Source organism: Puma concolor, chromosome A2 (assembly GCF_028749965.1).
Source record: "Puma concolor isolate L17-30 chromosome A2, mPumCon1.1.hap2, whole genome shotgun sequence".
Taxonomy (NCBI): Eukaryota; Metazoa; Chordata; class Mammalia; order Carnivora; family Felidae; genus Puma; species Puma concolor.
This window is the reverse complement of record NC_141668.1, coordinates 91,650,623-91,666,954: the sequence shown is the minus strand read 5'-3', so window position 1 is coordinate 91,666,954 and position 16,332 is coordinate 91,650,623. Positions and strand designations below refer to the sequence as shown.

General features: G+C 48.0%; 1 protein-coding gene across 1 annotated transcript in view; it reads right to left on the bottom strand.

The window, feature by feature from the left end:
- Positions 1-9,282: 9,282 nt before the first annotated feature.
- CDHR3 (cadherin related family member 3) overlaps positions 9,283-16,332 on the bottom strand; it is a 65,787-nt gene continuing 58,737 nt past the window's right edge. Inside the window, exons 16-19 of the mRNA XM_025929878.2 lie at positions 15,531-15,544; positions 13,834-13,865; positions 11,400-11,448; positions 9,283-9,946 (exon numbers count right to left, since the gene is read on the bottom strand). Coding sequence (XP_025785663.1) covers positions 9,645-9,946; positions 11,400-11,448; positions 13,834-13,865; positions 15,531-15,544 — 397 coding nt within the window. The 3' untranslated portion in view covers positions 9,283-9,644. The remainder of the gene's footprint in view (positions 9,947-11,399; positions 11,449-13,833; positions 13,866-15,530; positions 15,545-16,332) is intronic.

Below are 16,332 nucleotides of genomic sequence, written 5' to 3'. Positions count from 1 at the left end.
GGGCCTTCTGGGAAAAGGCCACTTGTGGGTGGAGACTCACTCCCCCCTCGAGAAGGTTTGGTACACCACTCCCTGGTTTCCAGCTACCACACTGCTACTGTGGGTTTTCGTGGGTGACCACAGGGCAGAATCCTGACTGTGGGTACCCTGTGGCTGCTGTGCAGGCCCTGAGGCCACATACCCTGGAAAGCTTGGGGAAAGGTGGAAAGAAGGCAGATCCGGTCTGTTACCAGAGGCATTTCTAGACCACTCTGTGGGAAGAAGCTAAATGGTAAAAAGAGCCCCTGCTGGTCCAGATTAGTAACAGCAGTCCCATCTGCCTTTGGAAGAAGGGGACTGTTGCTGAGTGACCCAGATCTTGATTTACTGTCTTTGGAAGGCACTAGAATACTCATAGCCAAGACGAGACTGCTTTTGTTGAGCAGCAGACAGGTAGGGAATGTGTACAGAACACAGAAAGAATAGACTGCCTTTTAGCAGCCCAAAGGCTCATGCTCTGGGCTTGGCAGGACTCCGGAGGCCAGGGGCCATTTCAGATCCCATCCCAAGCCAGGCCAACCCAAGCCAGGCGGGAGATGACACTCTTGGATCACACCTGCTGGTCCAAAAGCTGGTATTGACACTGCACCCGTGCACTGGTATTGATTTCTGCAGCCCAGAGAAGCCTTGGGCTTTAAGGGAAGAGAGTCACTCCGTGGATCCATCTTCATGTTGAGTCATCTGACACCTTTCCCCACTGGCAGGCAAATCTCTGAACCCTTCCCACTTAGAAGCTGGTGTCCTGGCTCCTTGACCTCTGGGCAAGTTTCCTCATTGCTCCAGCCCTCAGCTTTCTCATCTGTAAAATGCAGGTGACGGGACCATCCTCAACGGAATGCTGGGAGGATTAGAGTTCGTGTAGGCAGCGTGCCCAACACATGTTAGACACATACCTGCCATCCTGAGGTTGGTGGACACATAGTCTGCAGACCACTCACGTGCAGAGGAAGCTGCCATCAAGAAGCTCAGTGAGGTCAACCCACACTCCAGACCACCCCCAGACTCCTCATGCCACAGTAGATAGGATCTGGGAAGGGCTGAATGCCCCATACCACAACCTGGATGGGGCGAGGGCTGTCTCGCTTTCTTTAAAAATTTGTGCAATCAGGCGCGCCTGGGTGGCTCAGTCGGTTGAGCGTCTGACTTCAGCTCAGGTCAAGATCTCACAGTTGACAAGTTTGAGCCCCACATCGGGCTCTGTGCTGACAGGTCAGAGCCTGGAGCCTGCTTCAGATTCTGTGTCTCCCTCTCTCTCTGCCCCTTCCCTGCTCATGCACTGTCTCCCTCTGCCTCGAAAACAGATAAGCGTTAAAAAAATTTTTTTAATTTGTGCAATCAGAACACGTGTCTGCGTAAGAACTTGTACATGAACGTTCATTGCAACATTATTCGTAACAGCTGAGAGGTAGAAACAACTCAAATATCCACCAACTGCTGACTGGATGTGGTATGCTTATCCAGTAGAACATCACTCAGCCACTATAGGGAACAAACTACGGCTGTCTGCTGCAACAGAAATGGATCTTGATAACATTATGCTAAGTGAAATAAGCCAAGACACAAAAGGACAAATATTCTATGATTCTATTTATGCAAAATGTCCAGAGTAGACAAATCCATAGCGATGAATTAGGAGGTACCAGGGCCTGGAACTGGGGAATGACTATTTATGGGATTGGGTTTATTTGGAGGGAGATGAAAATATTTTAGAATTAGATAGTGGTAATGGTTGCACAACTTTGTGAAGACACTGAAAACCACTGAGTTTTATGGTACGTGAATTAAATCACAATATGAATAATGAAATTGTCACACGCACAAAAAAGGACCGCTTAGCATGCCAGCTGGAGTATGCTTTGACCGCGGACGGATAAACGAGATGGGCAGTGCGGGAGTGGAGCTCTCGTGAGCCTCGCCTATAAATCATCTTAACCAGCTTCCCTCCCTCAGCTGTGCCTGGTTCTGAAGGGGCTACGGCAGCTGCAGAGTTTTCTCGGTGCCACGGAAATCAAAGGGCTGCTGAGGACGCTGGGGCTCAGCCTGAATGCTCGCCTCCGGCACCGGGCCAGCCTCAGATGCAAAGTTCACAAGCATGCTTTGCCTTGGTCTTAAGGTTTACAGGGATCATGTTTCCCAAACCAAAAATCAGGGCTGATAATTATGGTTTGTGCTCATGAGGATAGTAGGATATACCATGTGAAGTTAGAACTGTCTCTAAAAATCTAATCACAAGTAAAGCTCCAGTTTTTGCCGGACATATTCATCTCCCTTTTTCCCTCTAAGCAGACAAGTTTCCTAAGAACTTAGACACTCTGGGGAGTCACAGGGATCAATTTTTTCCTACAGCCCAGGTCTCCAGGTGAAAGGTATTTGATCATGGGGCGCCTGGGTAGCTCAGTTGGTTGAGCCTTCGATTTCGGCTCAGGTCATGATCTCACAGTTCATGAGTTCGAGCCCCGCATCAGGCTTGCTGCTGTCAGCACAGAGCCTGCTTCGGATCCTCTGCCCTCCTCTCTCTCTGTCCCTGCCCCACTCGTGCTCTCTCTCTCCAAAAATAAATAAATATTTAAAGAAGAAGAAGAGGAAGAACTGTACAACAGTCAGCCCTTGTCTGCGACTTTGTTTTCTGAGATTTTGGTTACCTGTGGTGGACTGTGGTCCAGAAGCAATGATTCTCCTTCTGGTTTATCGTCAGAAGTTTTGGTGGTAGCCCAGTGTCACCATGCCCACATTCACGTGACTTCATCTCATGTCATCACAAGAAGGAGGACAGGACAGTAAGATTTTTTTTATAGGACAATAAAATATTTTGAGAGAGAGAGAGAAAGAGAGACCACATTCACGTAACTTTTATTGATGTGTGTATATTGATATAATTGTTGTATTTTACTATTAGTTATTGTTATTAGTCTCTTACTATGCCTATTCTATAAATTAAACTTTATCAGAAACTTTATGTATGTATTGGAAAAAGTATTACATACAGTGTTAGGCACTATCCGCCATTTCAGGCATCCATGGGTGGGACTTGGAACATATTCCCCACGGGTAAGGGGGATGACTGTCCTTTTCAGACTGAGAACAAATGTCATGCAGTGCTCAGGTTGAATGAGGTGCCTGCAACGTTTCCCAAGGCAGGGCACAGACTCCAGACCTAGAAAGTCTATGCCTGTTTCCTCTGTTTCATCGAAGCCCGTTTGGAATGTTGACAGGAAGTTCAGTGCAACAGACACACTGAGGGGTTCTCTTTTCTTGCCCAACATACACATGACCACCATCCTCGGAAAGCAACAGATCTCAGAGTAGGCATGGGGACAGTCGCATTCAGGAGGAACTGTTCAGTATTATCTGAAATAACTGTATCTGGTAGCTTCCGTTGAGGGAGTGGTTAAAGCCTCCTGGGGCACCTTTATCTAATACGGAATAGGGCCTGAGAGAACTCAGGACTTCTTTCACTTATGAGACACTCATTCAAAAACGTTCTGTAAAATTTCCACATACCCACCACCTCCATCTCTGCCATCCTGGACCAACCCACCGACATTCATATCTGGATTAATCCAATAGCCACTTAATTGGTCTCTCTACTTCCAGCCCTGTTCCCTGCCTCCCAGAAGTCTATTCTCAAGTCAGCAATCAGAAAGATGCTTTAAAAAAAAATAAATAACGAGGCGCCTGGGTGGCTTGGTCGGTTAAGCGTCCGTCTTCGGCTCAGGTCATGATCTCATGGTTTGTGAGTTTGAGCCCTGTGTCGGGCTTTGTGCTGACAGCTCAGAGCCTGGAGCCTGTCTTCAGATTCTGTGTCTCCTTCTCTCTCTGCTCCTTCCCTCCTCATACTCTGTCTCTCTCACTCTCAAAAATAAATAAACATTAAATTTTTTTTAAATAAATAAATAAGTAAATAATGAAAAAATAATTACATCGGGGCACCTGAGTGGCTCAGTAGGTTAAGCATCCAACTCTTGATTTTGGCTCAGGTCGTGATCTGACAGTTTGTAAGACTGAGCTCCCCATTGGGCTCAGCACGTAGTACGAAGACTGCTGGGGATTCTTTATCTTTCTTTTTCCCTGTCCCTCACCTGCTTTCTCTCTCCCTCTCTCAAAACAAGTAAATAAACTTAAAAAAACCATAAATTATATCGCTCCTCAAAACCCTGCAAAGGCTCCCATCATACTTGGAGTAAAAGCCAAATTCCTTACAAGGGCCCACGAAGTCCTACGTGATGATCACACAATTCCCCACCTCCTCACCATACATGCCCCACAGGTGACACATTCCCAATCTTTCCCCACAGATGTATTGCCCACTTCCCCACAAGCCTCCCTCTGAAGTCACTTCTGGGCCTCATGCTCATCACTCTGTTCCTCCTACTGATCCTTGGCTTGCCCTTGCCTTTGTATTTCCAGCCTGGAGCCTCTTCCCATTTACCTGCATGGCTCTTTCCCCACTTCCAGCAATAGATTCTCATCTTATCATGGGGGCATTCCTTGAGCACCCTCATTAGAGTGGCTATCCCCACCCTCCATAACCTTGACCCCATTCATTTTTTTCAATGGCATTTACCACCATTAACACTGTGGATGGAGGTGTGTGTGTATATATACACACACACACACACACATACATATATGTATATGTATATACCCACACCATATATATGCACACATATTATATAGTGTATATAATGTACAATATCTATATATATTATATATAGTGTATATATAATCCATTTGTCTATCATTCCTGTGGAAATAAATGAAGACCAACCATAAAAGAAAAGCAAAGGCTACTAATTCATAGCTCACTGTAGCAAAGGAGTCAGCCCCATCACTTGAATTTTAGCAGAGTCACTAAGGCAGGGAAGCTTAATACTGGACCAAAGGTGCCCTGATTGGAGGCTGTTGGCATGGGGAGGCCGCGGGTGAGCTAACTGGAAGGGTGATTGGTGAGGAGTGGATATTTGGCTTTCTGTGGTTGGTCCTAAATTGGAAGTGGATATAAAAATGAGGGAAGGTGTCAGTTATTAATCAAGTCCTGGCCATTGTGGGCAGATTGTTACAGAAGTTATCGTTTACCTTCCTAGATTGTTACTAGAGCTCACAATCTGGCTTCCTGCAAGTCTGACTTACAAAAGGCTGGCTTCCTGTGCCCTTGTTGTAGATGGCGGGGGGGGGGGGGGGGGGGGGGGGGGGGGGGGGGCGGTTTCCCGCAGGTTGTGGGTCAGAGTTCTGTTTTTTTTTTTTTTAATTTTTTTTTCAACATTTATTTATTTTTGGGACAGAGAGAGACAGAGCATGAATGGGGGAGGGGCAGAGAGAGAGGGAGACACAGAATCGGAAACAGGCTCCAGGCTCTGAGCCATCAGCCCAGAGCCTGACGCGGGGCTCGAACTCACGGACCGCGAGATCGTGACCTGGCTGAAGTCGGACGCTTAACCGACTGCGCCACCCAGGCGCCCCCAGAGTTCTGTTTTTATATATGGTCCGGCCACTGTTCATTTGCATCATCAGTCTCTCATCCTTTGCCAGGATATGGACCGGCGAGAACATTGTTTTATTTACTGCTATCTCCCCAGAGCCTGAAATAGTGTCTTGTACCTAGTAGGCACTCAGCGACTGTTTGCTGTTGATTATCATGTTTGTCCAGATCTAGTGAGAAACGCTGTGACTCTGCCACGTGACCTGGGTAGAAAACTAAAGGCAAGCTTGCATGATTCAATCCAACTCTACAAATGTTTGTTGAGTGCTTGCTGGTATCCAGTGGGCTATCTATGGGTTATTCACTCAGGTTACACAGGACAAGCACCGGTAGAAAATTGGTTGAAGTCTGAGACTCCGAATGCTTTGGCCTTTGCTCAAAATTTTTCTTTTCTCCCACCTGGAACTCATCTCTACCTTTAAGCCCCTCAGGCTCCAGGTCTCCCATTATACTCGGAGGCTGCCGTGGCCCACACCTGCTCTCTCCAGCACTTAGGACCTCGGCAGCTCCTTCAGTCGTCGCAAAGCACCTGTGTGGTAGCTGGCTGTCTTCTCCATGAGGTGGTTATCTTTTCGGTTGGATTTTGCCCTTTTAGGGCAGGAGCCACATCTCGCCCCCAATGCAGGTGACACACAGGAAGGTCTCGGGGGTCTGAGTCTCTCCCCATCCCTCCTATGTTTGACCTTTTCCCTGAGTTCCACATCAGATGTCTCACTGGCCTCAGGATACATCTATTCTCTACACACGGAAGTCCCAGCTGGCTCGGTGCTGCCATTTGGTGTATGCCGGCCTGGTAACCCCAGGCTGGGGGCCCCCTACTCAGGTATCTCACTGTTGTCTTTTCTTTTTTTTATGTTTATTTTTGAGAGAGCAGGAGACATAGCATGAGTGGGGGAGGGGCAGAGAGAGGAAGATATGAATCTGAAGCAGGTTCCAGGCCCTGAGCTGTCAGCACAGAGCCTGACAGAGAGTTTGAACTCATGAACTGTGAGATCACGACCTGAGCCAAAGTTGGACGCTTAACCACCTGAACCACCCAGGCGCCCCTCAACTCTTTTCTGACAAAGGGCTCTGCGTGAAGTCTTTTACAAAAAAAATATTTAAATGGTTCTGAGTTATCCGTTCTTCCAGGAAAGTTTGGGTTCATCTATCTTTCGGCTAGAACACTCAAGGAACCAAGAAACAAACAGGCCAGGATGGGATTGGGAACAGAACTTCTGGGGATGGCCTATCAGCAGAGGCCGAGGTCAGCCGTGGCAGACAGAATGCAAGCTTCTTACGGGCAGGGATTCGGGGCAGCTGTTTACTAATGAATCAACACCTGGCTCACAGTAGATGCCCCATAAATATTTATTGGACAAATGGGAGTTATAAACATGCACATTAAATTTGGAACGAGAAACGCCAAGTTTTAATAGAGACCACTTTCAATGTTCACTCATCTCGTTGCTTCAGTCTCCTGAGCCATCACAAGGCACACTGCATTAAAAGGCAAGTGACAGAAGTATCGATGTGAAAGAGGGCTCTGAGGAGCGAAAGTGTCATTGCCCAGTTTCTCTTCGTGAGCCATGCGTGCTTGTAACACCGTGCCCCCCACTGGAACTCCGTCATTCGCCACGTGGTTTCAGATCCCTCAACAGTTATGGGTCCCTTTGTGGTCTAATCCCTGAACATCTCTGCCCCCATTTTATGACTCAGAATCTGGGGCAACTCAACATTAGCTACAATAAGTCCATATGTGTTTAAGGCCCTCGAAAGGGAAATGTGAGAAAATCTGCACAAGATTCATAGGACTCCCCGGCTTTTATTCAGATAATTTTTTTTTTTTTTTGCCCCGTCAAACCCGGTAAATGTTAGAAAACAAATGGCCTCAGTCCTGGGCCTCAGACTTCTGATTTTCTTAATCTGGTAGTCAGATATGCAAAGGGAAAGAGCAGGTTTTCTCTTGGCCGAAGAACATTTTGCCCAGTGCCTCTGCTGACCCCGTGTCTTGGCTTCCTTGGGGCTCACATCTTGGGCTTTGGAAGACAAACGGCTCTTCCCGCCCATCACCAGGGGAGAATCTGAGCTCCTCAAACAGACCCCAGCCTTCAGGAGGTCCCTCCCTGTGCCCGACTTAAATCCCTTCTTCTGGCCGAGAAGCCTGATTCCCTCTTGGCCTGTCATCGCTGGAGAAGGGGGAACAGATGCTTGCTGCTCTCCTTTTAATCATCCTTAATGGGCTCATAAACAGTTATTAGGTCCCCCTTCAGCCTTCTCTGGGCCTCATTTTACTTGCATTGAGGCTGAGAGCTTCTGAGGAAGGCATTTTACTCAGGGCTGCACAGACTTGTGGAGTCTTAAATGGGTAATCAGCCACTTCACCCACTTTAACCTCCACAAATGAACAGCTCTGCCTCCTTTTGCAAAATTTAAATCTATTCAAGGGAGTTCCCCGGCAACCAACCCTTATTAATAAATCACGCCTGCTCTAGGCCAGGACGGGACATTTTTTTTTTTTTTAATGTTTCTTTCTCTTGAGAAGTCACACGGGTGCAGAGGCACACAGTAAATACACAGCTGCTCCCTCGAAGTTCTGCATTTGCAGAATCGGGAGTTCTCATCTGGCTCCCCAACTGGGAGAGGGGAGAGGGGTGCTGCTCTAATAGACTCTCGCCCGGTCCTTTCTTGTGGTGGTTGGACTAGGAACACAGCAGCTGGGGATGGGGGTGGGGGTGTTGTTTCAGCTTTGAGAAAGAGTGATTGCGTTTCCGGAGAAATTTTAACCCAATGGCTAAGATTAAAAGGGCCGACAACACCAATTCCAAAGCAATTGGAACTCTTGGGCGTTGCTGGTGGAAGTGTAAATCAGAGCCACCAACTTTGGAATTCTTCGCAGATCCCAGCAGTGGCTCTAACAATTCCCCTCGTGGGCACATGCTCAGAAGACACGAGTGTTTATGCTCACCAAAACACCTGCACAAGAAAGTTCATAGTGATGGGATTTATCATAGTAAAATACTGGAAGCGGCCGCCCAAGTGCAGAATGGATAAAGAAACTGAGGCATACTCTTGCAAATGAGGAGGACGCACAGTGGAGGAGAACTGGATTACCAATCCGCAGCGCAGCACGGATGAATCTCACAGACGTGATGCTGGGTGCAACAAGCAGGGCACAAAAGAGCATGTTTCGTGTGATTGCATTCCTGCGAAATTCCGAAAAGGCGATACTAATCTATGATGATAAAGATCAGAATAGCGGTTATCTCTGAGGGGAGCCTATTATGAGTGGAATACCTTAGATCTGTGCACTTTATTGAATATAAGTTACACCTCCATAAAAAAAGAAGAATAAAAAAAGGTGTGCGTTGTGTGTTCTTCTTCCTGGATGAATAACTCATTATATATTCATCCATTTTTTTTTCCCTCTGGCCTGCTTCTTTCAAAAAAGATCGGAGGTGACTACAAAGGCGTGTGGCTTTGAGTGTATTTATCAGGGAGGCAATCTGAGTGATACTACACAAAGGGCAGGTAATCGAGATGAAACCAGGTGTGAGGGGAGCCCTCAGCATTCATGTCGGAAGTCCTAAGCACTTCCTAGGGGGTGAACCGAATGAAGCTTCCCAGTAGTCACCACGAAGAAGAAACACGGTTCCTCCTCCAATAGCTAACGGTTCATCTGATCAGAGGACAGAGACCCTAGAGAAATTTCACCTGTGCTGTCTCAGAAAAAGGCAACTAGATAATCAAGCCCCTGTCTGTTTAAATTTTTTTTAATGTTTATTTTTGAGACAGAGAGACGGAGTGTGACTGGGGGTGGGCAGAGAGAGAAGGAGACACAGAATCAGAAGCAGGCTCCAGGCTCTGAGCTGTCAGCACAGAGCTCAACGTGGGGCTCAAACCCATGAACTGTGAGATCGTGACCTGAGCCGAAGTCGGGTGCTTAACCGACTGAGCCACCCGGGCGCCCCGCCCCTGTTTTAAACATTCCATTTGGGACCCTGGATCTCCCAGTCCCTTCAGACCATGTTTTCACCCCTAAGGCACTCCCACACCTGCCCTCATGGAATTTAGGGAGAAGCAGCATCCCAGGGCCATCAAGGTCCCTTTGCTGTGCTGTACTGTGGGCCCCACAACCAGGTACCCATTACTTTCCTGGGTGCAGTTTGGGGGAAGCCCTGCTCATGAGGGCTGTGTTTCTGCTCTTGGGGGTGCCGAGCTTGCCATCCTGGTTTCTGGAACTGGGGCTTGCATCCTCAACCTGTGCTTTGCTGCTCAGCCCATCTTGCTCGCCGGTGCTCCCGGGTGGCCCGGCCCCTTCCCCTGCGACAGGTCTACTTGGAGCAGCTCCGTGGGGGCTGGGCTCTTGCCATCTTGGCATTTGGGTTGAGGGATCTTTCCACTTTCTGGTTCCAGTTTTTGAGTTGAATTCATATACTGCCCCAGTAACTAGAGGGAAAAAAATATGCAACCAGCATATAAACGAGGGAATTCAGGATGCTCTCTTCCTCCATCTCCAGCCCGCTCAGTTCTTACCCCGAAGGAAAGCTGAAAGGCACTAGGAGGTGTGAATCAGGGCACAAACTTTGCCAGCCCACCCTTTCCACGAGCTACAGGGCTCCAACCCCACAGGTAGCAAATATCATGCCTCCCTGGGTGAGGAGGCTCAGGACAGGCTCTCGATTGTGAGATTAGAAAGCCACATAAATCTTGAATTCCGTGTCAGTTCTGGATAAATTCAGTTCCGTTTTTAATGGGGTTACCCATCATGTTCTGAAGGGATGTTTTGAGAGCCCCCGGAATCCCAGATAGAGAAAGGAAGTCACCACATAAGGAGGAAAGGGCTTTTTTATCTATGTTAGGTTAGCAGAGATTGGTAGATGCGGACACTGAGTCTGGCCTCTGTTGAGATGGTGCAAGGGAGCCATTTTTATTGTGTCAGCGTGGCAGACACTAATTGGTGTGTTTATTCACATTAGTTCAATTTGCTCATCCCCCCCCCCCGCCCCCGCCTTTTTTTTTTTTTTTCTTCTGTCAACCCACAAATGTAGGTAACAGCCTTGGTCCTCCCTGGCTTTTGCCCCAGAAGCTGGAGTTTCAGGCGATCCCCGGCTCTTGCCATTTCCCTGCGGCAAGAGTGGCCTCTCGGCAGGGGATCCCACCAGCACTTATGCTAATGTGGGCACATTATGGTAACAAGTACCTAATAATAGAGGGAAATTTAATTCCAGCAGCAGCAGCAGCCTCTCCTGGAGAGGAGCCATCCTTCCGAGAAGGACCGAGCCGCTCGCATGTGAGGGTGGCAGGGAGCCAGCACGCTTGCCTCCCGAGTTTGGTTTCCTTCCCTTTATTCACATCTATAATTGAGCCTTTGTAAGTGGAGGGATGTGTGTAAAGGAGCTAAATTTGGAGCTGATTTCATGGGGGTGACGGGAGCTCTGGAGGCCAGCTTTACCTTATGTTCATCTTGCCGACCAAGAAGAAATTCTTGGCCCTGATCTAGGGGGAAAAGGAGCCAAGCCTGCCATTTCTCCCTATCTCTCACTACCAATAGGATGGTGTGAGGAGCATTCAGAAAGGACCGGGGAGGTGGTTGAGCTCCAAAGAGCAGGCAGAATTCAGTCCGCTGAATTGGTTTGTGATTTGGGAAGGGAGGCGAGAGAGGGCAGGAGGCGTCAGGTGGAAATCCTCTGAGGCCTCACACATGGTCATGTGCTGGAGCGTGTGCCAGCCAGCTCTGCTCAGAGGTGATCTCACGCTGTGTTGCAGCGGGAAAGGTCAGGCGACATAACCGAATGATGGACCAACTGAGTTGAGGGCAGGAGATTGGATGGGGTCCTCCATGACTCCACCAACCTGGAATGTGAAAAACACCTTTCGGATGGCATTGCCAGTTAATTACCTGGGTCGATGGCTTCTCCATCAAAGACAGAGTTCATCTGGATCGTTTCCTATGGAGAAGAAAGAGACAGCTTCAAGCACAACCCTACACTCCTCCCCCCGGGGCCAGGCCACTCATCTTCACAGCCTGCGTACCTTACCCAGGGCCTTCTTGACACTAGTCTATTTGATAGGCGCTGTGCTAAAGGCCGAGGACGCAGCAGTGAACACGACGGGTGTGGTTACTGCCTGCACAACGCTTGCAATCAGTGGGCGCCATTGACAACAGGTGGACGATATAGAGTGATAAGGTCATGAGCGGGAATATGGCACACCCTGGGGGCCCGGGAGGGCGGGAGGACATTCATCCTGCCCTGAGTGAATGATAGGCTACAGCTTCACGGAAAGTGGAGCAGAGATGCCATACAACCCTGGCTGAGATCTACTTTGCCTGAGCGGGATCTGTCAGGCAGATGGGCAAGGTGGGCACAGGAGAGCACTCATGTGCTCCCAGCGTTGGGCTATGACTGCGACGCGACATCTTTCCTCGGCTGATACAATGTTGCTGCTGGGCGTGCCCCCCTTACCGAGGCCTTGTGCTCCTTATCTCTTTCTTCCCCTGTTCTCTGTGCCTCCCTTCAGGACCTGACCTCTGTCGGCACGGAAACACCCCCTTCCCTCCCAAGGTGCCCTCCAGTGATGCCCTTCTTTAGCACGCTGATGAGGACTGTGTTCAGAGTCTCGTGGCCTTTCCAGCACCAGTTTGCATCACACAGGCCATCATCTGCACACTGGCCCATGGCTACTCCACTCCAAAAACAGAGGAAGTGGAGACCATCTGGGTTTTATCCATTCAAACAATTCAGCAGCTGCACTTCTATGGTCATGGGGACTACTTATTTAATTGATTGATTTAATGTTACATATTTCTAAGGTGCTCTCTGAGTGGCATCACCAGGGGTATTGCCTTAGACAATGAGGCTAAGGAGATAACAGATCAGCTCTTTCTCACGCTCGTAGACAGGCCCGTACTTGTAAACACTTAGGTGATGGACCTGAGGCAAAGATTCTGGTGCCCTGGACTGTCTTCTTCGTTGTGCATGTCATTCCCCAAATGTATGGGTCCGGGATCACAACAAAATCTTATTATCGGGGGCTGAGGGAGACTTGGGGAGTCACCTTCAAGTTCTGTCACTTCTCAGTGGGCAGATCAGGTTAGGTAAAGAAAAACAAGGAGGGGGGCACCTGGGTGGCTCAGTCGGTTAAGCATCCGACTCTCGATTTCAGCTCAGGTCATGATCTTGCAGTTTGTAGGCTGGAGCCCCACATCGCGTTCAGCACTGCTGGTGTGGAGCCTGCTTGGAATATTCTCTCTCTCTCTCTCTCTCTCTCTCTCTCTCAAAATAAATTAAAAATCTTAAAAAAAAAAAATAGGAGCGCCTGTGTGGCTCAGTTGGTTAAGCATCCAACTTCAGCTCAGGTTATGATCTCACAGTTCATGGGTTCAAGCCCCACATCAGGCTCTGTGCTGACAGCTCAGCACAGATTCCATGTCTCCCTCTTCGGATTCCAAGTCTCCCTCTCTCTCTGCCCTTCCCCTGTTCACGCTCTCTCTCTCAAAAATAAATAAACATTAAAAATCTTTTTAATTAAAAATAAATTTAAAAAAATTTTAGTAAGAAAGAAAGAAAGAAAGAAGGAAGGAAGGAAGGAAGGAAGGAAGGAAAAAGAAAGAAAGAAAGAAAGAAAGAAAGAAAGAAAGAAAGAAAGAAAGAAAGAAAGAAAGAAGAAAGAAAGAAAGAAAGAAAGAAAGAAAGAAAGAAAGAAAGAAAGAAAGAGGAAAACAAGGAGGTAAGGGTGGGGGGAGACTCTCCAACTATCTTTTATCACTTTGCATTTATGTGACTCTAACAACTTTCAAAATATTTCCCCACCTGCAAGCTCAGGGCAGGTGTTGCTCCCATTTTACAGATGAGGAATTTAAAGCTTAAAGAGGCCAAGGGAGTCTGCAAGATCATACAGACAACTGTGCAGAGCCGACCCCTGACCCAAGCAATGTTCTGTCTCCATCACTTTTCCTCAAGGTTGTGGAACAGCAAGGAAAAAATAAATCCCACTGAAGGCTGAAGTTCCAGTTGTGGTCTTCAGCTCTTCTCCCCCAGCTCAGTCTCCCAGAGAGCTGGTGTAGATAATAAACACCACTATTCCATATTTATGAAATCCAGTTCTTCTGCAAATATATCAGCAGACATGTTCAGTGGAGGGAACAAATTCTATCAGGAGCTCGTCACACAACAATCTGTTCCAGTGGCCAAATGCAAGCGTCTCCCTGAATGATAAATACCACCTCCCCCCACCCCACCCCCGTGGGGCTGTGGCAGGGTCTGCCTGAGAGGGGACGGGAGTGCCCCACCACACATCACCCAAGCCTGTTGCCCCATGGCCAGCACACTTACCACCAAAACCCCTCTCTTTGTATTCTTCATTTCTGCAGGGAATAGAACAGACAGAAGTGAAGCTTCTTGGACACTAAATTGACCTTAAAATTCTACCTCCACAATGGGATTTCTCTTAAACAGGCTTTGAACTTAGTATTGCAGACATGACAAGGAGCTAGTTCTCTGTAGACATGTTTATTGACAGCTTTCTACCTTCTCAGAAAAATACACACTCACACACACACACACACACACACACACACACAACAATAATAATACACAGAATTTTAAAAACGATTTTACTCTTTTCCTACTTATTGCTATTCCTGGACCTGGGAAATTAGCCTTTTAATCAAAGATCAGAAAGATCTAGTTGATACATTTGTTCATAATGTGGGGATTCTTTGCATCCATTCTCTATGCCCTTTAAAAAAAAAAGTAGCTAGGGTGGTGGGTGACAGTTTGTGAAGATCTCATTAAAATCATTTCATTTGATATGATCAATAACCATTATAATCAGATTTCTAACCCTGCTTAGACGTGCCTTGTGCTTGTCAGAGGCCCCTGCCTATGGGGTGAGTGATTAAAGCAATCTTTTTTTAAAAATCCACTTTCCTGGGGTGCCTGGGTGGCTCAGTTGGTTAAGCATCCGACTCTTGATTTCAGCTCAGGTCATGATCTCAGGGTTGTGGGATCGAGCCCTGCGTTGAGCTTGCTTCAGAGTCTTTCTCTCTCCCCCTTTCCCTCTTTCTCTAAAACAACAACAACAACAACAACAACATACACACTTTCCAGTTCTCTGTCCTGTCTCTTCCCATAGCCTGGATTCCCCTTGAGGCAGCAACTTTTGGGGTTGGGTGCAGACATCCCCTCAGGCTTGGAGTTATCCAGATGGACCTCGCTCAACTCATCCAAAGTCCCAGCTCTCCCTGCCCATCTGACTGCACCCAGCCCCCCTTTCTGATAAGCCTGATCCAAATAACTTGTGGAAATGACCAAATCCATTACAGTCTGAGCATAAAGTGTCATTTGTTCTTGAAAAAGAGGCATCTGTCCAATACAGAGCATCGGCTGTCCTCAAGAGGAGCCACACGCATCCACGTGCAACAGCACAGTAGTCACTGTGTTTAACTCACAGACAATTCACTCCTGTCCCGCTGGAGGGGAACAGACCTTTAGGTGCTGAAGTTCAGCTGAGTGGAGGCAACTCTGGGTAGGGAACAGGCAGGACTAAAATGAGAGATCTGAGGGATGCCTGGGTGTCTTGGTCGGTTAAGCATCTGACTCTTAGTCTTGGCTCAGGTCATGATCTTACGGTTCACGAGATGGAGCCCCGTGTTGGACTCTGAGCTGACAGCACAGAACCTGCTTCGGACTCTGTCTCTCCCTCTCTCTCTCTCTCTCTCTGCCCCTCCCCTGCTTGCGTGCTCTCTCTCTCTCTCTCTCTCAAAATACATAAAAATTTAAAAAATAAAAAATAAAATGACAGGAGAGATCTGACACACTGATGGCACCATGCACCCCGCCCTTCCCTTTCTGCAGCTACTTCTGACCTCTGTTTCTTTCACCCACAGATGATGTGGCTGAAAACTCACCAAGACAGAACTGCACCCTGATTCTCTGCCAGGTTGGAACCCTTTTATTTAGTACAACAGAGCAGGCAAAAATCAACAATAGTGAGAGCCACAAACAAAGAGAATAGGCCTGGTACATACCTCCTTTCTTCACCCTGCAGAGGGAAGAAAAGGGATGGACAAGAATTAACCTAAGAGTAACCTGCACTGGCGCACATGTGATAACCTGGGGCCTCTGGGCAACTGTATTCCTTGGGATTCAGGGACTGATTAAAAGAGGGGCCAGCCATGGGCACTAAAATGAAGACCGGGTTCCTACCGCTGCTCCAAACACAGCAGTTCCGTCGCTGTTGGTTTGGTACTAAAGAGGTTCTGGGAGTTCGGTCAAAGTTTGAGAACTATTGCTTTATAGAACATCAGGGGATACATTTTCTCTGACAGCACAGGTGAGGGCATGACCAGCCTGCCTGGCAATTCTCCTGCCTCCTGTCTCTCCCCAGCAGCCAGCTGGAGCAGAAGGCTTGGCTCACAGCAGGAAGCTTCAAGGGCTGGCAGTTAAACCCTGTTTTCCTATAACATGAAGACATGGGGGTGGATGCTGAGCCCCTTCCCATGATAACCTTGGGTTCCATGATTCTGTGACTCTTAGTTTTTTTTTAATATAATTTATTGTCAAGTTGGCTAACATACGGTGTCTACAGTGTGCTCTCGGTTTTGGGGATGGATTCCCACGATTCATCGCTTACATACAACACCCAGTGCTCATCCCAACAAGTGCCCTCCTCAGTGCCCATCATCCATTTCCCCTCTCCCTGCACGCCCCCCCCCCATCAACCCTCAGTTTGTTCTCTGTATTTAAGAGTCTCTTATGGTTTGCCTCCCTCCCTCTCTATTTGTAACTATTTTTCCCGTCCCTCTCCCATGGTCTTCTGTTAAGCTTCTC